Raw genomic sequence first — 24,802 nt, 5'->3', positions numbered from 1 at the left:
CAGAAGGCACGTGCACAAGAGCAGGAGGTGGCAGAAGGATTGCAGTGCCATTCTCTGGTGGAGGAGTCCTTCAGCAGGGTGTGAATTTCCTGGCATGCAGTCACCTCCACCTAAAATGGAAGTGTAGAACAGGACGCGCTGAGAAATGGTCTCACACATTTGGAAAGAACATTTTGAGCCATGCAAGGAAGTGTGGAGGCAACACACCTAGAGATCATCTACCTTACACTTTGGTCATGCGACATTCCTTCACATTGACGCTTTCCTAAAACAATCGTAATGCTGCTTGCCATATTTGAAAGACAAAATCTGAATGACTTGTGCTTTACGTGTGGCTCATCAGTATTTATACTCTGCATCAGGATTCATATTCTGGGAGGATAGAATGGTCCCCTTGGTTGACTGACAGCCACTGAGTGCTGCACTGTCTCTGACTGCCAGCCAGGCTGCTTTTGTTCAGAAAATCCAAACGTTTGGGAACAAATGCTCTCTGAAACCTGTTCGTTCAACTCACAACTATTTCCTCACATGTGGTTCTATTTGAAGTCAGCAGTTTTGACTATCATTGAGTGGCAGAGCATTACGATTCTGCCATTAATGAGAAAGAATTTATTTTCAGCTGATCATTCACAGAAGAGAGCCAGTAGGCCTATACTGGTAAAGCAATACCCTGTTGTTACAACTGCCTTCACCTTGCCTTATGCCACGTGTGGGTTTCCTGAGGCTGGAGCCTAGACAATCCAAGTGATACTGAGAGGTACAATTCTTTTCTACTTGCTACAATGTGAGCAGAAATTACATTCCTGCAATCAATAAGCACTGTGTTTATCGGTTGTTGTTTGGTGTGTTTTTTTTTTTCCAGACCACTGGAGGGCAGCATTTGTATAAAAAAAAGAGAGAGAGACCATTTCTCCAATGCACGGATCTATTTTTTTTCCTAAATTTTTATATATACTTCTTCAATTCAGGTACAGAATATCTTCTCATGCCAAGACAACTGAAATTAATGAGCTGGATGTCTGTCTAGTGTAACTCCATCAGTCTTTCTTGCCAGTTGACACAACTTTGGTACCCTTATCTGTAGGAATTCATGACTTGCAAGATTCACTTACGTGTGAAAAATCACAGGCTTTTGTGTCTATATGGTAACATGTCCCCATGAGTTGCATAAAGGTGATTGGAACAAAGACTATAGTATAGGCAAACATTATCACAGCAGCTTGTAGATGAAGTTCTCTTTCTCAAACAGAACATTCAATGTTCCCATTACAAGTGCAATGCCATAGAAATACAAATGTACACAGGGCAGAACATGTGTCACACCAGTCATTTCCTTCATTTTGGAAAGGAAGCATGGGATGTACTTAGCACAGATGTTCTACACTCCGAAGGCGGTCTTCTAGAGAACTAAACACTTGAAATAGCTTGCAGATCAGAGCCAGCTGTACAAAATGTAGGCCCAAACATGGCTTTAAAAAGCTGCACAAATGCCAATTACATTAAACAATGTGAAAAAAGAAACAAAGTAATGTGCTTAATTAACAAAGCTAGAGATGGAGTCAGCCATTTGGTTTAGAAGTACTCCCAAGAGAGAGGTTAAATCCAACAGCCAGGGCAACTCTGGAAGAAATAAATTAACGTGCTGGGTTAATATTTCAAGCTCTGTGGGAGTGAGCAGTGTGTTTGGTGAGGAGAAGCAAAGGTAAAAATATCACAGGGTGCTATTTTGTTTGTTTGTTTGCCAAGGACACTTCAGCTTCTGCAATTTATTTATTCTTCATGGTGTGCTAGAAAATATGCAAGACAACATAAAATTATCAGCATTACGTCACTGGATTTCCTAAATTTATCTTTTTGCCACCTGTTAAATCTTATCTCAAGGTCAAGAGAAACCACTGCTTTGAGTGAATGAATTATGGCACAAGCATATTCACAAAAAATACATTAGCAGTGTTCTTTTAATTTTAGTACTATGTACAACCACAGATTAAAGAAGCCTCTTACCGTAGGACTTCTCTGAGAAATAAGCTCTGGTGGCTTGCTTCCATCCAGGCAAATCTCACTTATAAGCATTACAGGCTCCTGTGGGGGGCTTTGACTTCATCCTGGGCACGAAAGAGGAAGACGCTGTTCTACTGAAAGCACTGTTTGGTTCAAGTGCTGAGAAAGGTCATCAGGGCTCAGTTTTCCAACATCTCTCTTGGTATCCTCTTCTGTAAGAAAGACAACCAGATTAAAAAATTGCAAGCTCCTATTACTTAAATGCAATCCACCCGAACTCTCCATGCAGAAGTGTAAGCAAGACTTTACAGACCCAACAGCTCAGATCTGTTTTGTCTGGGAGCATGAAGGAATTCAGTTTGACAAATTTGTTCTGGAGCACTGTGGTTAGAGACGTACTTTACTTTTTCATACTGGAATTACAAAGATCCTGGAGAATGTCTTGTAGACGGATTTCATTCTATAGCAGCTTTTTCTGCTCTCATATCCAAGGATTGACCGACAGCTGCCTGGTTCACAATCTTAATACCTGTCATGGTAAGCTCAGGCCTCTAACTCCCGAGTTGCAGCAAGTACTGTGGCTTGAATCCTTTCCAGTGTTCATCTGTTGGCAGCTGTTTCCATCTGTTCTTTCTGAGGCAGTTCTGCCCCATCTCCAGGGAAGAGCAGGACTGGCACGCACTGCATTACTTGTTGTGAGCTGCCTGCTCATGTTTTACCTGAATCTGTCATTTTGCCTCATCTGCTCTCTGGCATCTTTTTGCAGCCAGAATTCAGAATTCTGCTGCACATCAATGATGAAAAAAATTTCTGTATCTCAGAAATGAATGACAAAATAATGCTCCCTCTTTTAAATGCAAGTTATTGGATAGACAGGAAAGATTGATCAGTTCATTTAAACCTCATACCTCCTAGGTATGTAGTGTTCCTGCATGTATGTTTTGTAGCTAAAGCAAAATAACTTTGACATATCTTTTCTTTGTTGAGACTTAAGGCATATGCCTTTCAAGCAATTCTTGATCACCACCATTACATTGGGCTCTGGTATGTTTGTTTGTTCGTCTGTTGGTTGGTTGGATTTTGCCTCCTTTCTTTTTTCTTCTGGTACAGCATAAAATATAGGAAGAAAAAAAAAAACAACAAAAAACAACCAACAAACAAACCCAACAAATAAACAACTTCTGCTTCCCTATCTTCTATTTTAGACACCAGTGGTTATGTTTCCAGACATGCAGCTGATCTTTTGGAAATCTTTGTTGGCTGAGCAGATGTCTAGCTACATAGGACTCATCTGTGAAGTTTTCCTATCACTACTTATTGCTTGTTAACTTGCTGTCTATGGACTGTTCATTGGCTGGAGTGAATTAAAAGACTGTACTTTTTTTTCTTTCTTTCTTTTTTTTTTTAAGCCAAGGTCGTTAGCTTTATGTTTTCAACACTGAAAGTTTTAATTCATATTTGATATACCATCCCTAGCCTGATTTCCAACTGGATTAAATGCTCTTCAAACCTCTTGGAGTTTTGCTGTGTGTGGCAAAAAACGAAAGCCTTTATGTCTAAACATTTTTTCTTTCAAACTACTTCAAAATACCTCTAAAAAATTAGACACGTTCTGCAGTTCTTACTCAGACTTAGTGAGGATGGGGGGGAAATAATCAGTAGGATAAGAGATGTAACATAATGTGGAAATGAAGCTGAAAAAGGTACTCATCCAGGTTTTGTCCCAATGAGTATTGTACACATTTTTGTACATATGGACAAATACACCTGCTAACAACTGTATAAACATACACTCAGGAGAATGGACAGTAATTTCATTGAATTCCCACACCACCTTTTCTGGGATGCACTGTTCCTTTCAGGATGTATTTCTCTGCTTGTTTCATGCGATAATCAAACTGAGCTACAGAAGCACAGCACCACTGAGTACTTCTGCATGAGATCTCTTAATCTGCTGAAGGGATCTTAAGGGATTAACATAATAAACCAAATAAAAGGCTGAAACACTTTGACATTAATTTTAGGAAGCAATATTTTTCTCTATGTTTTAAATAGGCTGGATGTCTGTAAGCTGGAGAACAACTTTAAAATAACCTGTAGAAATATGTTTTGTTTTTAATTACAGGCTGGAAAATTTCACAGAAGACTGGCCCTTATGGATTTGCAAACTGGGTACCCCTTTTCTCTCATCCCTTCATAGGAAAGCCAGTAAGTACGCTCCTGCAGGCTCTCTTGCAGGACAGGCATCCATCCTAAAAGCACAGAAAGGTCCAGCTTCCCATGAGAACAGAGCCTAAATTAGGAGGACGCACTTCTGAATTCTTGTTGGCCAACTCTGAGCACCTTGTGCCACCATGATATTTCTTTGCTTCCCTGTTATTCCCTAACCCTTTACTTCAAGGATACCTACAGGCAGGGAGTACATCTGCAAAGCCTGGCAGAACCCACCCATGAATCATTCCATGAGTAAACAATGACTAAACAAGCCGTGTCTTAGGAACAAGCATAGCACTGTGCTTAGTAAGCCAACCATTTAAATACAGACCTGCTGAAAATCTTGTGTGCTAGCAGGAACATCAGCCACTATCTGCTGGGCCAGTACGGCCTTTCTGCACTGCAATTCCTAGAGAAGGCTTCTTCCCACGGCCAGGAACCTATGGGTAGAGCACCTTCCTGTTCCCTGGAGCACAAAGCTACAATACATCCTGGCACTATTAGCTCTGATCTAGCTCTCATTGGAACAATAGACTGCTGGTAGTGCTGAGCCACAGGTTCAAAAACAAACAAAAATCAGGAAATCTGCATGCCCAACAGCTGGCTGAAGATTTGCGTTAGAATGTGGATTTTGCTTTCCATTTACTCACACTTGTATTGTATAAATCCTGTTTACTTACAAAAGAAACACAGTCCATTTTACCCTTAGTGCCAGTTATTGAACTACAACCATATGCAGCATGTAAGAATTACTTCAACAGGATTAAACATCATATTTCATGGCACTGCCCACATAAATAATCACAAAGCCAGAGAAAAGCAGAGACATCTCAAAATTATTGATCCATGTCAAAAAGTGAGGAGCTGGGTTAATCAAGAGATTTAACCAATGCTTTAAACGTTGGAGTCAGCACTGCTCAGATTTATTTCAACTACGCTTACCTTTCAACACCCAGCTTTATGAACCATTTATACCAATAAAGATTTACAGGCTATTTTCCTTCTTGTTTGTCTGAGAACATTTCAGTTGCTGCTGCAGACTCAGTGTAAGCTTGAGAAATAATAACAGTTGTGAAAAGTGAATCATTCAACAAAAGTAAACCTCCCATTTCAATTTAAAAACAGAGAAAGAAATGTTCTAATTATTTTGATGTATTAGAGAAATAGTCAGCTGTTAGGCAAGCATGTGTTTTGTGCATAATGCAACATGTTCTGTCCTCTTCCATTAGAAAGAGACCCCCATTTTTGCATGCATGTGGTCAAATGAAAAGGATGTACTTGAGGCACTGAGAACGGCACACTTTGCTCAAGAAAAGACCAGTGCCTCCTGTTCTGTATTCTGCAAATAGTCTGTGTGATGGGTTTGTGCCTGTTGCTGTGTTCATGCACCTGCAAGTTGGCTAAGATTTTAAAAACGTCACCCAGCATTAGCAGACTTTCATTTTCAGAAGGAAAAAAAAAAAGTTGATTAGGTCAATCTCAGAAAGTCAAGGACCTCATAGGACTCCCCCCCCAGAACAGATCAACTACAAATAAAGCAAAGCCAAATCACTAGCCACTTTTGGAACTGCAGTGGTAGCACGTGGTAGGAGCTACACAGTTCAGCTCTACGTGCATGCATTTACTCTTTTGAACATGCAGATTTAGAGCCTTCAGGATTCCTGCACTCAGCTCCTAGTAACACACATTTTGCAGCTTCTATAAGCGTGTTTTCGCTGACACGAATCTTCCAATATTGTAAGTTGACTTTTCCTCATCACCAGCTGCTTGTTTTGTTGGATCTCTCCTAGATCAGCATCAGGAAGACAGAGACTAATCTATACCCTTCATAGAACAAAGCATCACATTAGCAAAGCTGCATGCCTTATTTCAGTTACTGAAAGCAGATTTTTGCTGTGATTTTGCTCCATAATTTCTTGATGATTTCTATGTTAGGGAATGTTCATACAAGATAAATCCTGACACTTTTACTATGGTCTTGAGTAAAGTATATCATGAAAATCATTTGAGGTTAATGCATGCTCCAAGAGCAGCACAGTGCCTGGCCCAGCCCACTTATGCGCTGCTTTCAGGCAGGTGCTGGCTCTCAGGCAGATTATAGCCATTTTTAGTGTTCACTGCTGCTCTCTCTCCCTATGAGAAATAGGGTCTGGACAGCATCCCAGGCCTTCAGAAAGCAGATCATTCCTGCCACCTTGCCTTGTGTGCATGCGCAATCTCACATCAATTTACTCAGTTTCACCTCCCAGGAACTTTCAGTGAAATCAGATCATTGCAGGTGGGAATTCCACTAAGTTAACGGAACGAGTAAAGACCTGTGATGATCTCTAACATAACATGATATTACTTTCTTCTTTTTTTTTTTTTTTTTTTTTTTTTTCCCCAGGACAACTTTCATTTGTCTCACAGTTTGATATGCATCTGTTCAATAGTGATATTTCTACACTGGAACTCTTTGTTAAGGATCCTAAAGGGATTCTTAAAACAACCTTCACTCACAATCGAATGCAGCCCAGTACAAACGGATGGAGAACAAAATGCAGTCAGCAGGTGCAGCACAGCAAATAGTTCTCAGCTCACAGCAAAGCCAAGCGATATTTGAAGAACACAGATAAAAACGAAGTACATATTTAAGCAAAATTTAAGTAACCATATGAAAATAACCTCCAAAGCACTGGAACAAGCTGCCCAGAGAGGTTGTTGTGGAGATTCCATCTCTGGAGATACTTAAAATTCCTCTGGATTCTTCCCTATGCAACCTACTGTAGGGAACCATTAGCAGAGGGGTTTGGACTAAATGATCTCCCCAGGTTCCTTCCAACCTCTATAATTCTGTGCTTCTGTGAAGAAAGGGGAAAAAAAAAGCCCAAACCTAGCCAGGTAAGTGTGCAGGGGCTAGCATTTAATCTGTGCAGCTTCTATTTCTGTGACTAAAAGCAGGATGACTTCTTTTGAATCAGGCTTTGTGACTGTGATGTGAGCCCTTCAGGCATGCGGCACCTCTGTGTCTCCCTCAGTCAACATCAAGCAACAACAAATTATTTTCTCCCTCATTCTCATTTTTTTCCATGGAAGGCTTTCATCCAACTATTGATAGTCCAAAAGGGTAAATCTCACCTTGCAGAAAAGTAATATCATCTTTGCAAGTGCAGCTTTGTTTGTTTTTAAATCAGTTTCAAGGACAGAGTGAGTACATTGCATGTTGAAGTGCATCACAGCTTTCCATTTGATTCCAAATGATTTACAAAGATCAATATTAACAGACAGCAATTCACAGCATGATGTAATCTAGAACTGATAAAGAACTGCATTGGAATACTGTTGAATTGTCATGAATTTAATACAAGACAGCACAGACTGAGTTATAGCATTCGACCATTGCAAAATCGGTGCTCCAACCCTGGCTGCTTTTTGTTTTGAGATTATAACTCAGAAATAAATCTCTCCCTCTCAGCTTCCCCCAGCTTTAAAACATTTTAAATGTGCTCTCCAGATGTATTCGTAGTTGTACATAAAGTCATAGGTTTTATAAATGTCTCTTTTCCCTCTTTATATTGTCACTTTTCTTAGAATTGGTCAATAAGTTTTTATAAGAAGCTGTGTCTTTGAGTACAAACTGGTTGATGAACTCTGAATGGCAGGCTTAAATTTAAGGAGTGAGTGTTTCATTACTTATCACTACTGTTGGTATGTCCTTGTTAAGTACCTCAGGTACTCTCAGGTATGCAAAATGAGACACTGTTATACTAGGAAAGTACCAAAGCATAAAGCAAAGCTTCCCTGTATGTTTCTCGTGCCTACACAGCATTCTAAAATTTTGATCTATCGAAGAAAACAAAGCTATAATTTTGCTCAAAGGTGAATACTTACTAAATACAGACATATTAGGAAATAAATGCTCAGTCATCCCCCCCATCCACTGAAAAGAAAACTCCTTAAACCCCTTTGGAGATATGATTAGAAATCACTGAAATTCTCAGCTGTATTATTAGGTAGAGACTTCTTTCTGGAAGACAACCTACCTTTCATTGTATCCTGTTACCCTGGGGATGCTGAAGCATAGGTCAGCAAAGGTGATGCCAGGACTCCAGAGACAGAGGCGAAAGAAAGACTTCCTCTGCCTGTATCATCACAACACAGGAGGCAGTAGGGTGACCTAACACAAAGGATAAAATTAGTAAGGGGACAGATGATCTTTTGCATAGGAGTTTGAAAAATAAAACAGATCTATGGCTCAAAGCTGTATTTCCACTGTCACCACTGAAAGCGTTGATTCAGATGAACAGCTAAGGTTGTAAGCACTCCCAGTGACTTTAATAGGGCTGCTCAAAGCACATATATTCTCTCCTGAACAGCAGCTGTGCAGCTCCAGCCTCTCACATTGAAAAGTCTTTCTGAACTCTACAGCTGTTTTTCTCCTACTCACACCAGGCTTTGGTTAGCCACAGCTCGAGGCAGATGACCATCAAAATCTGTCACCAGTATCAGCTAGGGAAATAAAACACAATTCTGAGGCCAACATCATTTGGGAATTTATGATAACATTACCTCCTCCTGCTGCTGTTTTACCAGAATCCTTTTCCAGACTGTGATCTCCTTGCTCAATCTACCAAATCCGTGCCTCCCACACAGGTCTCCCAGAGCTCTTAAAACTGTTTTCATTCCTTTTTAGCAAGTAAATCTTAGTAAGCTTAACTGCTAATTTAACTTAAATCTGACAAGAACTAGCAGAGAAAAATAAGGTGATTCCTGGACATGCATATCCACCTTCCTATAAAGTCCTCCCTGCACAACTTCTTTTTCCTGGGTAGAGAAAACACCCAACAGGGATACACAGAGGACTTTTTTCAGGTGGTTGACATGAAAACCAAACTTTTACTCTTTCATTCATTCTTTAATTGAAGTCAGTGGAGCTATATGGGTGATGCTGCTTCCACAAGCGAGTGCATTGTCTGTAACACAAGTCTGAAAGCAGAGAAGAGGAGCCACTGCTATTGAAACTGAAAAGGCTGAATGCCCGACTGTGACAAATATATACATATGTTCATCTCGTGTACACTGGATTACAGAACCTCATTACAGCCCTGGAAAATACTGCAAAGTTAGGGGAGATCCTTCAGCATCCCAGCGGGTGGAGGCTGGTAGAATGAGACAGAGCAAGGAATGATTGCAGCACCATTACGGTTCAGTGGGGTGAGAGGAGCCAGGAGTGCCACGATGCAGTTTGGTACTGAAAATTTTCCACAAGCCTCTGTGGAAAACATTTTATCCCTAAATTTGACAGTCTTTGAAAATGATTTGGTTTCTTTTATCTGTTGTAGTCCAAACCTTTATATCCATGGAAAAATATTTTGTTAAACAAAACCAGAATTTTATATTGCAACCAGGCAGGCTCCTGGCAGCAAAGTTTTTTTTTTTTTTGTCAATATGATGTTACTGTCTATGTTCCTTGTTTAATAAAGATCTTATTTTCTGATACTTCACCTCCCAAACTGCAATATAAGCTTTGGAAATGATGCTATCTTTCATTTTCCCCATGAAAATAATGTATAATCACAAACTTATGTTTCCAATGTATGCTTTTAAGACAGTTTCCTGTTTTTGCAGCTGTCTTGCTCCAATCCTCTGCTTCCCCTCACCCACAGATCTATGATTTGGAGCCTTCTCACTCTCTGTTTGAAATACCCTGCTCATCTGTGACTGCCAACTCTCCTTTATCAATTGCAGCCTTTGTATCTTCAAAGAAACCTCGCAGGTCACTTAAGCGTGGCTTCCCCACCTGAGCCCATGAAAACCGCCTTTGAGCAAACTTCCAATTTCTTAACGCACGCTTTCAGGTTCTTCTGAGCTCCTGCAGCACGCTCCTGCCAATGCCCAGGCAGAGAGGAAGATGGAGTGCCAGAAGCTGCAAGGGGCTCCTTTCATCCTCACCGCCGCCTGAGAGCTCAACACTGATGTTCCTACAGAGGAAATGCTGATATGGGTAATGGAAGGCAAGACTAAAGGGCTGGGAGTGGACCTCAAATCTCTTCTGGATTAACCCCCATGGCCCTCAGAACCTGCCCTGCTCTGCTTCCCCTTGGCCCCTGGATCCATCACCATAAGAAACAATAGGTGAGTGGGACTATAAAACAATTACCATCATTTTATCAACAAACTACAATCTTCATTTCCTTTCTCTTCCCAAATTTCAGGTTTGAGCTCACCGCTCTCCTCTCATTCTATGCTTTCCTTCTGCCAACTCTCAAGGACTTTGGATGGCCTTTCTGTGTTGGGGCTTCTCAGACCCCTCCCTGTACCTCAGTCTTTCATGTTCAACCCGGCGCTCAGCTGCTGCCTGGCCGCTCTTCTTGGAGGCTCTGTCAGCAGCTGAGGGTGGCTGCGGTACAGCATTGCGTTGGTTCAGCCTCATGTTCCTTAACTTCACCGTGCTTCAGATTTCCGTGCTCATTTCCCACAGTTCAGGCAGACAAACATCCAGCTCCTCTGGCCTTCCTTCTGTCCCACCAGCCTCGTAACCAACCTGTTGCCATTCACGCAGAGGAAGCAGGCATTCAGGCCTCTCCGGTGTATCCTGCCACAGCTCCTGCAACGCTTCCCTCAGCACCCAAGCTGCTGCCACGCCCGTCTCCTTCCCCTGCACGCCGCACGGGACACGTACCAGGGCAGACGAGGGGTTTTGCCGCTTTGCCCAAAGGTGAGCGGCGGGGATTCACCCCAGCGCCGCCGGAGTCGTCCCGGAGACGCCACTCGGGCGGGCTCTGAGACGGGGGCACGGGGCACCGCTCCCGCTGGCGGGCAGCTCCGGACTCTCGCCGTGAGGGGGGGGCGGGGGGGAGCGGGCGCGGCGCCCTCGGGGCGCGGCCGGCATTAGGACCCGGCGCGCGGCGGCGGGCGGGAGCGGCGCGCCTGCGCGAGCGAGCGGGCGGGCTGCACCGAGCCGCCGGAGAGCGGCGGCGGCAGCGGGAGGAGCGGCGGCGGCGTCGCGGGTCCCCGCCGCCCGCACCGGCCCCGATCCCGGCCAGGCAGCGCGCTCGGCACGGCGAGGAGCGCAGGAGGAGGAAGCGGCGGCGCGGCGCTGTCCGTTCAGCACCAGCGGGGCCCCTCCGCCCCCGCCAGGCGGGGCGGGCGCAGCCCCGCCGCCCCCGGCTGCCGCCGGCTCCGACCCCGCAGCCCCACTGCCGCGCGCCGGAGGGCACCGCCGCTGCCGCGATTTTTCTTTTTTCCTTAGTATTTCTTTTTTTCCCCTCCCTCCCTCCTGGGTGTCTTGGCCACATCCAACCGGCAGGGACCTCCCCCTCCGCCCCGTCCCCGCTCCCCAGCCTCCGCAGCTCCCGGAGCATGTCCCCGCCGCCCCTTCCCGCCCCACCGCCGCGGCCCCAGCCTCCGCGGCCCCCGCGCCCCTGACTGAGCCGACGGCGGCGCGGCCCCGGCAGTCCCCGGCCGCGGGCGCCGAGCGGGCGCGGGGCCCTGACCCGGAGCGGGGCTCGGCTTCGCAGCGCCTGCCGCCGAGCAGCCGTCCCCTCGCGGGCTCGCCGCCCTCCGTGCTCGCTTGGATGAGGCTGCGACATGCCTGATAAGAGACGAGATGGGCCAGGGCGACGAGAGCGACCGCATCGTGATCAACGTGGGAGGGACTAGGCACCAGACTTACCGCAGCACCCTGCGCACCCTGCCCGGCACGCGGCTGGCCTGGATCGCCGAGCCCGATGCCCACAGCCACTTCGACTACGACCCCCGCACGGATGAGTTTTTCTTCGACCGGCACCCGGGCGTCTTCGCCCACATCCTGAATTACTACCGTACTGGCAAGCTGCACTGCCCCGCCGACGTGTGCGGGCCCCTGTACGAGGAGGAGCTGGCCTTCTGGGGCATCGATGAGACCGACGTGGAGCCCTGCTGCTGGATGACCTACCGGCAGCACCGCGACGCCGAAGAGGCTCTGGACAGCTTTGGTGGGGCGCCCCTGGATAGCAGCGCCGAGGACGGAGACATAGATGGCACCGGAGACTCTGGTGATGGCGAAGAGGAGCTGGAGATGACAAAACGCCTCGCACTCAGTGACTCCCCGGATGGCAGGTCTGGAGGCTTCTGGAGACGGTGGCAGCCTCGCATCTGGGCGCTCTTTGAGGACCCCTACTCCTCCAGATATGCAAGGGTAAGCTACGCAACCAGCACCCTCACAAAACGCTTCTCCCCTCGGTCCCACCTCCGCCCGGTGGCACCAGGCTTAGTGCCACAGGCAGAGTAGAGCAGGCATCCCAACAACTGTGTACAGGGCCTGGGGATGCAGGCCACACTCTCAAGAAAGTCCCATGTGTGGGGCCCAACTGGATGCCATGGCATGAGCTCATGTACTTACGTGAGCTTCTGAGACCCTTGTTCTCCAGCGGGCTCCTAGTAATACACAGCATGGGGCAGGTCCCATTCATAGGCCAGGCAGTCCTGTGGGAGGACGGAGATCTCTGTTACACCAGGTATTTCCCTCCATACACAGGTTTCCACAGTCAGCTATGCCCCAGCAGAGAGGCATCTACTCCAGCCCTCTTCCTGTATGAGATGGAAAAGGGATCATGGAAACAGGGAGCTTGGAGAGCTGCTTAGCTTGGACTGGAGAGGCTGTCTGTTCCCTTCTCTTTTCTCATACGTATCATGTTAAATATTTATGATCCTGCTTCTCCGAGAATGGATAATTCAGTTGCTCACTTACCTCCCCACTCTGTCTTTTCCCTTGAGGGAAATGCAAAGTATTAATCAGAGGAGAGGGTTCATTCATGGTGAAGGGACACTGTCTGGGAGGCTTCTCACCTGGCTACCAAAGGCCAACCTCTCCCTCCCAGTGCCAGCAGTTTTGGAAAGGGAATGCACACATCGGTTCACCACATAGATGGCAATAAAGATGGCCCTAAATAGGCACCCAACTCCTCTAAGAAGTGCCTTGGTGCTTTTACATATGGGAATGGTGACACTGACTAGGGCCTGATTCTGCATGTGCAGTCAAATGTAAAGAAAAGATCAAGTTCACAGAAAGAGAGCAGGATTAACCCCTAAGGCATCTGTCTTGGTAAGCAGGAGGGATAGGTGGAGGACAGTGCCTTCAGAAAGGCATCAGCTTGGACAGGTGTCACTTCTCTCCTAAATGTACCTTTATGGAGGTGTAAAATTGCTGCTGGCCCTCCATGGTGACGGTTGGTGCTTCAGTGTGGGAGGATAAACATTGTTCCTGAGGAGGATCAAAGGAGTCAGCAGATTAAGGAGCAAACAGGATGGATGGAGGGAAGAAGTGGAAACACAGGGCACAGAGATAGGGAAGCTGCCTGGACATGAATGGGGGGGCACAGCAGCTGCTGAAGGCTGCTGAGCTGAGCAGAGATCTCCGTCAGGGAGCCGCCAGGTCTGCAGCCTGAATGAATGGGAAAAGCTGGAGCAGAGCCTGCACTTACATCTTGGTGCATTTCTAAACGTTCTTGTTTGCATACCCTTTGGAGGTTTCCTCCTTGAACAAAGAAGTGAATATTTTAAATGAATTCTTTTAAACAGCATGGAGGGTAAAGGAATAATAAAATATTTACCACAACATGAAAGGATGATGCTGTTGAATTGCAGCTTTCAAATCCCCGATTTCTGCCAAGGGAACATGGACACAGAGAGGGAAGGCTGGAGGGCATCCTTCAAATGGCTTCATTAGCTTCCTTTAATCAAGCCCAACATTAGCAGGCGTTAATTTGAGGAGCAGATCTCTGGTGGCCAGGAATCTGTCGGTAAATAGATCTCAGGTCAAAGCAATGTTCTTGTCCAAGATGTTGTGGAATGGTCCAAAGGCTAAATGGATAAAGCTGCTCCAATGAAAAGGCTACAGAGACTAAAACACCGTTTTTCTTGGAAGCATTCCAGTATTTTAGTTTAGAGGGCAGAATATATAACTGATAATGAGTCTTTCTTTGTGATCTACAGGCTGGAATCCTAAGAGGATATAAATCCCATTTCCTAATTCTCTATGGGGATGGGGTATTTCCATTTAGAAACAGGCATTTTATAGACAGATATTTTTTTTCCAGTGGTTGCCATATCATTTATTCACAGTTACATATGCATACGCGGTAGAATTCAAGCCCTGATTTACCTTTAACTCCTTCCTTCCCTAAAGGATTGTTAACTATAGAAAATACAAATTCTGAACTTAATGTATATACTGAATATTTCATAGGTTAAATACCATTCCTTACCTTGTATCTATGGAGACACAGGCTCTATGCATTAATATTTTGTACGAAGGAAGATGGCTTTCATCATCAACACATGCACACACTGTCCATTAAGAAGACATTAAAAGACACTTAACATTTTCTAATAAAAGCCATACGTTATGGTTATGGATGTAAAAAGAGATGGGAGTCTGATTTATGCTCCTGTAACCTAATGACACACACTGCAAAAAGATCTCAAGCTCACAATAGCTAATTTACAGTAAAATAATTGATAGCATCATTAACAAGTGAATGGTATATTAAAGCAATCCTTAGTATAGCCAGGCAACAAATGATGCTGCCTCCCTTACAATTGTGTACGCTGCTTTCATTTGCTAATTGTATCCTAGCTTTGCAAAGATTTAGATTCACACTGCCATTTTGTCAAAAGTTTACATCACAAAATTTGTCATCCTAATACGTCTTAGACCTGTAATAGTGATGATTACTGTAAACATATATATTGGACACCAAACGGTACATCTGAGTAACAATATAAGCACTGATTTACATAATCCTTATACTATTACACTTGGGCAAGTACTAGTACTAGGAACGTGATACATGAATGTTAAGTGAAACCCCGCAGAAAACAAGATTTCTCTGGACTATATGGGGCACATGAATGCAATGAACATTCAGGAGCTGTCTGTGGAAGGCTCAGCATTTACTCAAACCTAGCCATTCCTGGAGGCCTGTGATAAACACTGTTTACAGATACAAGAACCTACAACTACCTTGCCTCACCAGCATCCATCTCATACTAAATATCTGATCTCATTGTAGATCTTGATGTAGGTGGCCAGGGGAGAAGGGAAGAGCACTTATGTGTTGCAGGCAAAATCAGCTAACTGCACATTTTGTCTGTTCACAAACTTCAGCAAAGCATGAGATCCCAGTTACTAGCAGTTTGTACTGGCTGGGTTTAATTACATTCATGTTTTCTAAATACTAATTTCTTAATATAGTTCTTTCTAAAAAGATCAAACGCAATAAAACTGCTGCCTGGGCTTCCAAATCTTATGAGAAGGTGGCTTGTTTCACATCACACCTTGCCTCAGACACCCATCTTAGTAAAGTAAAGTGTAATGCGCTTCTCCATAACAGAAAGGCTCCATGTTTTAGGTAACAGAGGCCAAGGAAGGTACCTGGAGGTCAGAACAGAACAGCAGATAAGGTGGTGGAAAAGATCAGCTTTACAAAGACATCAGGTACGCATGCAGACAGGTGAGCTTCCAGGTAGATTTTCCAAAGCATCTCCTCAGGCAGCTGAGTGTTGCCTCACATTCCAGGCACCCAAACTGGTGAGCCATTTCTTCAAAGCTTAATAGAAATCTTTTCACATCTTCAGGCAACTTTGAGAATTTATTTTCTGCAAGTAGATGCAAAGGGAAAACCCTGCTCAGAGCTGCACAGAAAGCTGCACAGACACTGGAGCAGAGTATCTGAGAGTTATGTTGTAATAGCTCCTGCCTTCTGCACTCATTAGATGTCGCAGGCTGCTCTGCACACACACAGTGCATGGAAAATATTTTCCTAGCACCCTGTCTCCTTCATTTTTACATCTGGGCACGCTGTTCGTACACAAGCAAAGCTCCCACTGACTTCAGAGGGAATCTGGCCAGCATGTATCTAACATCTCTGCCCCCTTCCTCCTCCTTCCCAGCAGGATAAGATGGTGCTGGTGTTCAAGCACAGCTGCTAGGTTAGTCAGTGGTTGGGAATTTGGAGCTCTCAGCTGAGATTCCATGTCAGTGCTCACGTTCAGATTGGAGAGTTAAGCTTCATTAATGGATCCTAAGGAAAACTTTGCAGTCCTTCCAAATAAACACTTGAACTGTTCTTAAACAAAAGCTGGTTGGGGTCCCATGGAAAGTCCTCAACAGCTTGACTTGCCATTCTGGCATACGCTATATGGCTCTGATCTGGAGGAAGAGAGGCTTATGGCAAACATCACTCACTCTTCCCTCCTCTCTCCCTTTGCAAACCTGCTTTCCTCGGCAGGGGATTTCTGAAAGATAAATTTCTGACAACAAGGAAGGAGGTAGTAAAAGGATAGCAGGGAAGAGATGAGAAAAGGGTGGTCCCAGGGACTTCTTCCAGCTTTCTTTTGAATGTTCTAGAGTGCTTCCACCTTGTTTCTCTGTACCGAATACATCCTGTAGGTATGAGAAAGGCTTATGGGTCCCGGCTCCTGACAACTGTACTGTCTTGGTGCTGAGAGGCTATGGGGATATTCCTGCTCATCCTTTAACCTGGCCAAGCTCAGGAGAGCATCACTGCACAAGGAGACCTTCTCCTTTTGCTGTCCCACAGGACAGCCTAGGGATATTCCAGGAACAGGTGCCTCAGGTGGTCCCACTACATGTGAGCAGATAGGGAGGAAGAGGGGATCCTCTCCCCACCTCCCCTCCCCACAGGCACCCCTCTCCTAGGGGGGTTCTTCCAAGGGGCCCCGGTGGAGCTGCTGTCCCTCCCTGGGCCCTTCTGCAAAGCTTCCCTGCAGAGGCATGTCTAATCCTGCACTGAAGCGATTCTCACTGCACACTGACAATTAACCAGACAGCCTAATTTTAACTGCACGCTGCATTACAGCTCTGCAAAAATGAGAATCCTGCATAAAATGAAGTTTCCCCTGCGCTTGTAGTATAATGGAATTACAGATAGACATCTATTAACCACCATTCTGTCATTCATTATTAACACAGCTCCTAAAATCCCATCTTGTTCCTATTTTCTCCCATCGAGGGGAAAGCTACTACAGATCCTTACATAACCCATGAGGAAGCCGGGTATTGGCTCCTCTGCATGCTGTCCAAAGCAGCCTCTGCCATCCCAGCTGGAAAGCATTGGCCACCTCCCAGGCTCTGTCCCCGCTGAGTTAGCCAAGGTGGGAACAAGCACACTCACAAATAACTCCTGTGAATTGTTCCTCTGGCTTCAGAAGTAATAAATTGTAAAGCCACCGCCAAGAAGAAAGAAACTGATCGTGGCAGCTGTGCAGAATCATGACTTCATTGGTTCAAGTTGTTCAGAAAGGAAGATGTGATGTCTGCCCGCAAAGTCTGACAGTCTTTGAAGTCACAACCTCACAGGGAGATTAGAGGGATGATGTTATCCACCTGACAAATTTCTGGCTGCGTAGTGCATGCTTAGCAGTTCTAATTCATGGAAGGGTTGTTTTCAAATCCATTTGCCCATTTCCAATTTCATTTCTATTATTTTGAAACCTTAAAAAAGAACGGCATCTGTTGCCATTTTCATAATATTTTTTTAAATCTTACTTAATTATAATGTTTCTAGGTTACAAAATTTACTCGATTTAGCCAAGGCTAAGATTGCATGGATCATACAATCATATGCATACACATATATATGCCTTCCTATCACCACCACCTCCCACAGTGCTGAGTGGGACTTCCATATGAGGAAGGACTTCAGAACTAAACAATCCCAAAATACTTCTAGAAATGTAACCTCGGTGCCACTGAAATGGATGCGAATTCAGCGACCGGTTTCAGGATGGTATTTGGGCTCTTCTGTCTTTAATCCATCCCAATGTGTCTTCAGTTATTTTCCTTGCCCTTCTCCTGACATTTGCTGTTTTGGTTTTGGTTAGGAATGAAAGGCAACAAAATACTGTATTCTGTGTTGGTGCATCACGAGTCAAAGGATAAAAAGATCTCTGGATCATTTATAATATTTCTATTTTAGAACAGCTCACAAAAATGTGATGCATTAGACTATGCCTAGGAAAATTATTTTCCTAATTTGTTTTTCCTTATTTTGTATGGTCTAGCATTGAGTGATACTCATCTTTTTAGCTTTTTTAAAATACGTGACTGATCTGTGTATATTTATGGTACTACTTCAGTACAGTCTATACATACTGCCTTTCTTTTAACATAAGGAGAGATGGTAGCAAATCAGCAGAGAGGGAGCAGCCTTACTGTTGCTGAAATTCAGTGCCAGCATTTCCAGCAGCTTCAAGGATAGAACTGCATCTTCCTGCAGTGTGGTTCAAGATAACAGATTAATTGCAGCGTACTGCCTTTTTAATAAATGGATTGCGTATTTCCATTCCAGAGCACTGAGGTGTGATAGATGTTAGCAATTTATTAGGAATGTACGTATTTAAATATGTATTTTCATAATCATTTAAAGTCCTGAGAATCTTTAGCACATTGCATCTAAACACTGAGCTCTGATATCGACAGAGCTCTTCATAATCTTAATGGCATTTTTCACTGCAAAGGGCTATAGAATACATCCCCATTCAAGCCACATGACTTCAATTAATACTCAATCAAATCATATCCAAGTGCTGTATTTCATAATAAGAAGGGCAAGAGGGGTATTCAGATTGAAAAATTGAGCCCTAATTGATAATCAAGTAAGTAATCCTTTCTCATGCAAATACAGATGGCAAAGCTGAGTTTCCATTTTGTATAGGCTTGATTTAAAGAAATTTCAGTGCATTCTTGTGGAATCACACTAACAGAACAGCCATTTTGAGATCTTTGCAACTGTATTGCAATTAGCTTAGATGCTATATGCTGAATTTGATCTGAGGAAAGAACAGTATTAGAAGGCTGACTGGGTTTTCTCTGCTGAATGCTGCGTTATATAAATATGTGATTCACTCCAAATGGTACCCAGGAGGTACAGTGCTAGGATCGCATGAAATCAACAGTATCTCTCAAGCTATGGAGAACCACCCCCTCTCCCCAGAAGATCAACAAAGCGCTGTCATTTCTCAGATAATTTGTGCATTTCTCTCCTGTGCTCAGTAAGGACCCAGATTTGGCTGTCTGTAGTCTTCGTCTCATAGCAATCCCTTACTCCAGGAATGTCCCCGTTTCCTTCAGGCTGAGCTCAAGGCACTACCCAGCACGGGTAAAGGTGAAAGGGCCAGGTCCTAATTGATTTTTATTTCCTTCAGATATGAATTATAAGATATAATGGGGGCTCTAATAAATCATGCTATAAAAATGAAGAATAAATCTCAGTCCGAGGCTTTTTACAGCGATTGCTTATGATGTAAGACCCTTTAATGACAGTAAGTTAAAATTGCACTGTAATGGCTCTTTGTAAATGCAATAAATCTCTGCTTTCAGTGCGCTGCGGACAGCCAGCAATGTGTGTGCTGCACATGATCCACCAGCACAGGCACCGGCTGCTGGCATGCACTTATGTAATTATGTTGATACTTCAGAAGCAGCTGCAAACCTCAGCACTGCTAGATTTACATTGAGGAAAAGCTCAGTGGAGACCATCGTGGTGTCTTGACAATGAGAAACAGTTTAAAATATCCAACTGCATTCTTATTTGAAAACCTGGGAAAGAATGCCCCTTTTAAAAAGAAGGGAGATGGATTGCTTGCTTTTAAATAACAAAAGGCAAAGCGTAGTCCTACTGAGTCTTAGGATTTCCCAGAGACAAATATGAGCTACGTCAGGCATTTTGGTCTGCACAACCAAACTGAATACATCTTCTTTACTCAGTTTCCTGTATCATCTACTCAGCATTCACACACACATGCACGCACACACCAAAACCTGCACAGAAATACACCAACAGAATAACAGCTCGTTCTACTGCAGCAGAATCCCTAATCCTGTCCATCTTTGCCCTCTGAAGCATTACCTTTATTACCCCAGTTAAATACAGAAAGATCTAGTCAGATCAGGTTGCTTATTATTTCACATGCATCAGAAATTCAGCTGCAGATTTCACTTTGAAAAACTCATTCCATTAACCCTATTCTGTTTTTCACCTTGGATTCTTGCACTGTCTTCATTATGCCAGAGCAATTGACAGGTATGAATGGTGGAGGCCAGTGTTGTGATTTGTCTGGTCACAAATTAAATGAAAAACTTCAGTCAGAACGTTCTGAATTTATAACAGACTTCAGGAAAATGTATAAGGAGAAATCTCTAAAAATGCTGAGCACCTACAACCTCCAGTGGATTGGAGGTCATGTCTATAGCAGAGAAGGACACAAATGAGGAGCTAAGAGACCTTCAGCCAAATCCAACCCCAATGTGTGGGGACATGAACACAGCTACCACTGATGTTAATGGGATCCAGCCAGAGACCCTTGTCTCTGCCAAAACTTTTCAGGACAAGGACAGTTGTGAAATTGCCTCAACACTGAAGGCAAAAGGACTCATCTTCACAGCAGGCTTTGATCTCTACTCCAAAAACAAAACAACATATCGGCCACATTGTGCTGTTCCGCTTTCTTTTCTTAGCACGGATCTCCCCGTTGCTCGTAGTGTGGAGTTTTGCAAGAAACCTAGTGACAATACATCTTAGCACTTCTTGGCAACGTGTCCTGCATACTGCAGAACTATTTTAACTCAAGTTCTTTCGGTAGAGCACTTGTCAGGACAAACCTAACAACCTAACTATACTACAACTCAACCATTACCAGATTGAGTCAATTGCTCTTGTTTTTGTTGTTGTTGTCTGAGAGGAAAGGGAGGTAGCAGCTAACTTTTATCCAAACATTGCTTAAGCAATGCTGAAATCATGCGTTCAGCTGATAAGAGTTCAGTGTTCATCCTGCCAAGGAGTCCCAAAGGTGCTAGTGATTTTATTAAAAGACCTAAGGTAAATTTTAATCATGTATAGATCTCCTAAAATGTTAGTTATGTCTATGCAGCAGGAAATCAATACTGCAAAAGTGCATTTGCTGTTGCAAAGAAGAAAAAAAAAAACATCTTTTGGAGAACCTGCTTCACTAAGAAAAGCCCATTTTACTTTGTGTCAGTGTGACACAGACTGAAAGCAAATGTTTGAATTTCGGGAGCATTTCTATCATGTCTTCAACTCCAAAGCACATATTTACCTTCACACGTATATAATCGTCAGCTATCATAACTCCTAACCAGCACACTGACTGTCTTCAAAAGATATCTGGGATAGGACAACAGGGTAAACCTTTGTTCTGATAGGGCATCTTTGGTGCTCATGCAGACCTGCCCACACACTGCACTTTCAAGATCTCATTTAAACAGAAATATACACAGAGCTACATGGTGTGAGTTTATTAGAAAGCAAATTAAAAGAAAAAAAAAAAACAACAGAGATTTGGACAGATGATTGAGATGATTGCAAGCAATTGAATTAATGCAGATTATCAAGAGAGCATTTGTTAGCAGTTCTAACTAAAGTCATTATGTATGTGCCCTGTGTGATTGTGCCTGTTAGTTCTGAAGAAACCACTCTGGGGTTTTGGCTAGCATTTACAGCACACCGGCTGTACGAGGGAAGGCCTCACTCATGTAGCTCAGTGGAGGAACATTTGCAGTGAGGCACAAACACACAAACAGCACTTGGTATTAGCTCATTAATCCACATCATTTGGTTATGTCTCAGCCCACCTCACCTTCTATGAACTTTACTTCACAAGATATTGAGTCTTAGTACGTCATTTTTAAAATAGGAGAACTTTTCCTGGGTTACTTGCATTCTTTGGCTTCCCCTTACAATGCATGCGTTGCAGTAACTAGCACAATAGGCTTCTAATTTCCACTGAGACCTCAAGATGCTATTGCCATAAAAACACCAAGTTATCAATAACCATATGTGGAAGGATTTTGTACTATGCTTAGATAGTTTCCCAAACGAACCTGGACTAGTGGGGGAGAACACCTAAAGCTAGGATCCTTCTCAGAGTACAGTGTGCATATGAGATGTACCAACCAGTGCAAGGACAGCAGGGGGTGGCACCCTCATCCCTCCTGCATCATGGGGACTTAGCACTTAGTTCCTGCATCCTTACTTCCAAAGCCATACTTGTGAAAGGATGTAGCCATGTGAGTTCTAATTTACAATTCTCCAAGCACAAGCCCTGCAGACTTATTTTTTTCAGATGCATATTAAAACTTACAGTTGCCTACAGTACTGCTTCTGCATGTGCCCAAAATTACCTTAGTACTGCTAATAGCTACCTTCTATCCCAGTCTCATTAATGCTGACAACTTTTTGTCACTAACAGGCACAGTCCTTTAAATGTACTTGGGCACGCCAACTACATACAGAATATAAGCTGCTTTCAGAAATGTGCTGAAAACACTAGGATACCAGTCTGTGTGCAAGTTTCCCTTACAGAGTAATCCAGAGGCTATGGAGGGTTTATGGAGGGTTTTTTTTTGTTTGTTTTGTTTTTTTTTTTTTCTAGGAATATGAAATTTAAAGTTCAGTAAATTTCTATAACTGCGGGGTTTCATATTTTCATCCGTCTCTGCTCAAGAGACTTCCTGACTTAGAAAACTACATCATCCAGACAGTGAAATTGGTAGCTTGTACAGCTTGAGGAATTCACAAAATAATACGGTGGGTACGTGACAGAGCAGCATTTCCCAGAAAGATGGAACTAAGAAGCTGTCTCGTGATAATTCTATATATTCTATGCTGATTTCAGCAAGGTTAACAGCAGATAATAGATACAGGTAGTAATGTTGCTGGAGACCGCTCAGCTTAAGTTTTGTGGCTCTTTATATTCAATTTCTCGCTAGTTCAGAGTTAGCGCCTGTTACGAAGTGACCAAATGTCATCAGGTGGCTCCACAGTGAGCTTTAGGGGTCTCTGCACAGTCTCTATGGAGAAGGATGGTACAAAATGCACAAAAAAGTATCATCTCAATGGACATAGAGAGGACTCTTGTTACCCAGAGCCAAGGCAGTTCTGCCACGCTGGAATGCGAGCTCCCAAGTGAGCGTAAGGACACATTGCATAATTTGTTCTGAACAGACCTGTATTTCCCAGGGCTATCAGTCACCTTGCAGTCATGCCATGTAAATACAAGTATTCTCAAAATCTCAGAAGGCTGCGTTTTCATCAATATTTTAACATAAACATTCTTTTCATTTAAACTGATATTGATCTTTCGCATTTTATTACTTTTGAATGTTTCAAAGTGCATTGAAGAAAAGCAATCTCAATTAAAATACTGCCAGGATAAGCTTAACTTGGAAAAGCACTGGAACCAGTCTTTGCAAGGTTAGTGCCTTTTACAGCACATACGCCTTAGGTCTGGCATAAACAAATAACATGGAAATAAGTGATCAATAAGCATTCCTGCTATTACATTCACTGCCTTCAAGATACACACAAAACCAGTCCAAAATCTTAGTGGAAACAATGAAAGGTAGATTGTTAAGTCTCTTCCTACTGTAACTTACCTTGTATAGGAGTCTTGGAAAGTGCTCTCATGAAGCAGAGGCAGTTCTTCAGTTTTGCAACACTTTATCAAATCTTCTCCTGCTATAATAGAAACAATTGGGATAGAATTCAAAAGTGACAAATATCAGAAAAACAAATCGGTGCTTCAGTAGCTTTGTTGTGCAGTCAAAAGAGCAAAACATTGGCACAATAAAACATCTTAAAAAATGATTTAATTAAAACAAGATATAGCAAAAGAATAAATGCAATCGTAAGAATTGTTGTACGTAACCACGGCACCAAAAAGAGGAATAAATAAGAAATGATGTTTTAATCCACAGCGTTTGGATTTAGGATTTAATTCAGTGTAACACCTTATTTTTATACCCTGAAGAAGAAAAACAAAATAAGAATAAAAGATTTTGAAATGTGAACATCGTTGAACACTTTAAAACCACCACATTTACCCCATTTAATGTATGGCCATAAAGCCACATTGCAAAGTATTCTGTAAAGGAATCTGCCTGTCCCATTTCCCAGACCTAAGGAAAGACCTGCAGGGTAAAACTCCAAAGAACATTACAGTTTAGCTTCACTTATGTGCAATGGACTAAAAATGAATACTTAATATTTATATGAATCATTGTCAGTGTCAAGTAAGATGAAGTTTTTAAAAATAGAACCAAATCAGGGAAAGAGATTTAAGACTCAGTGGGTAAATGCCACTTTATGTACGGCATTATTTATAGGCATTTTTCTAATCTGTTCTGTCATCTTGTCTCTTAGATTATTAGAAAGGGAGAAACTGGGAACTACGGCTAATGTAGATGCAAAAGAACCTTGCTGAGAACAGTGGCACAAATAAGAGCCAAAGCTGGAAAGTGTGGAGCTGTGTTTGTTGTTCTCTTATTGTCTGTGTGTACTACAAGAAAACCATTTCAGCCTATGTTGTATATATAATCACCTGCATGAAGTAGCCTTCTGCGCTTCCTTCATTCAAGTAGTATTTCTCAGTAGCTGTATGGTGGGAGCAGCATACACAGTTGTTCTTTGATTTTATGGCATTCCTTGCAAACATAAAGTTAACTAGCTCTTGACTTCAGTGGCAAGGTCCAGTTCAAGCCATCAAGAATTTTAATCTTCTCTCTTTTCGGCAAGACAGTCCTAAA

At 43.3% G+C, this 24,802-nt stretch overlaps 1 protein-coding gene and 1 long non-coding RNA gene across 6 annotated transcripts in view; one reads left to right on the top strand and one right to left on the bottom strand.

Annotated features, from left to right (window-relative positions):
* Positions 1–11: 11 nt before the first annotated feature.
* Positions 12–23,731, bottom strand: LOC122185963. Its single transcript, XR_006181006.1, has 6 exons — positions 23,654–23,731; positions 13,788–13,970; positions 12,578–12,660; positions 8,238–8,371; positions 2,005–2,213; positions 12–110 (listed from the first exon to the last, which is right to left on the bottom strand). It is a non-coding gene; the product is annotated as an uncharacterized LOC122185963 (long non-coding RNA).
* KCNC1 (potassium voltage-gated channel subfamily C member 1) overlaps positions 11,789–24,802 on the top strand; it is a 99,776-nt gene continuing 86,762 nt past the window's right edge. For 4 of the 5 annotated variants that reach the window (XM_042882207.1, XM_042882208.1, XM_042882206.1 and 1 more), the window contains exon 1: positions 11,804–12,373. In XM_042882207.1, the coding sequence (XP_042738141.1) occupies positions 11,804–12,373 (570 nt within the window). Of the gene's footprint in view, positions 12,374–24,802 lie in introns of all 5 variants that reach the window. The other variant, XM_042882210.1, reaches the window with a different exon arrangement.

Source organism: Lagopus leucura, unplaced genomic scaffold (genome assembly GCF_019238085.1).
Source record: "Lagopus leucura isolate 7727_CA_CO unplaced genomic scaffold, USGS_WTPT01 Super-Scaffold_100033, whole genome shotgun sequence".
NCBI lineage: Eukaryota > Metazoa > Chordata > Aves > Galliformes > Phasianidae > Lagopus > Lagopus leucura.
This window is presented reverse-complemented; position numbering and strand designations above follow the sequence as displayed.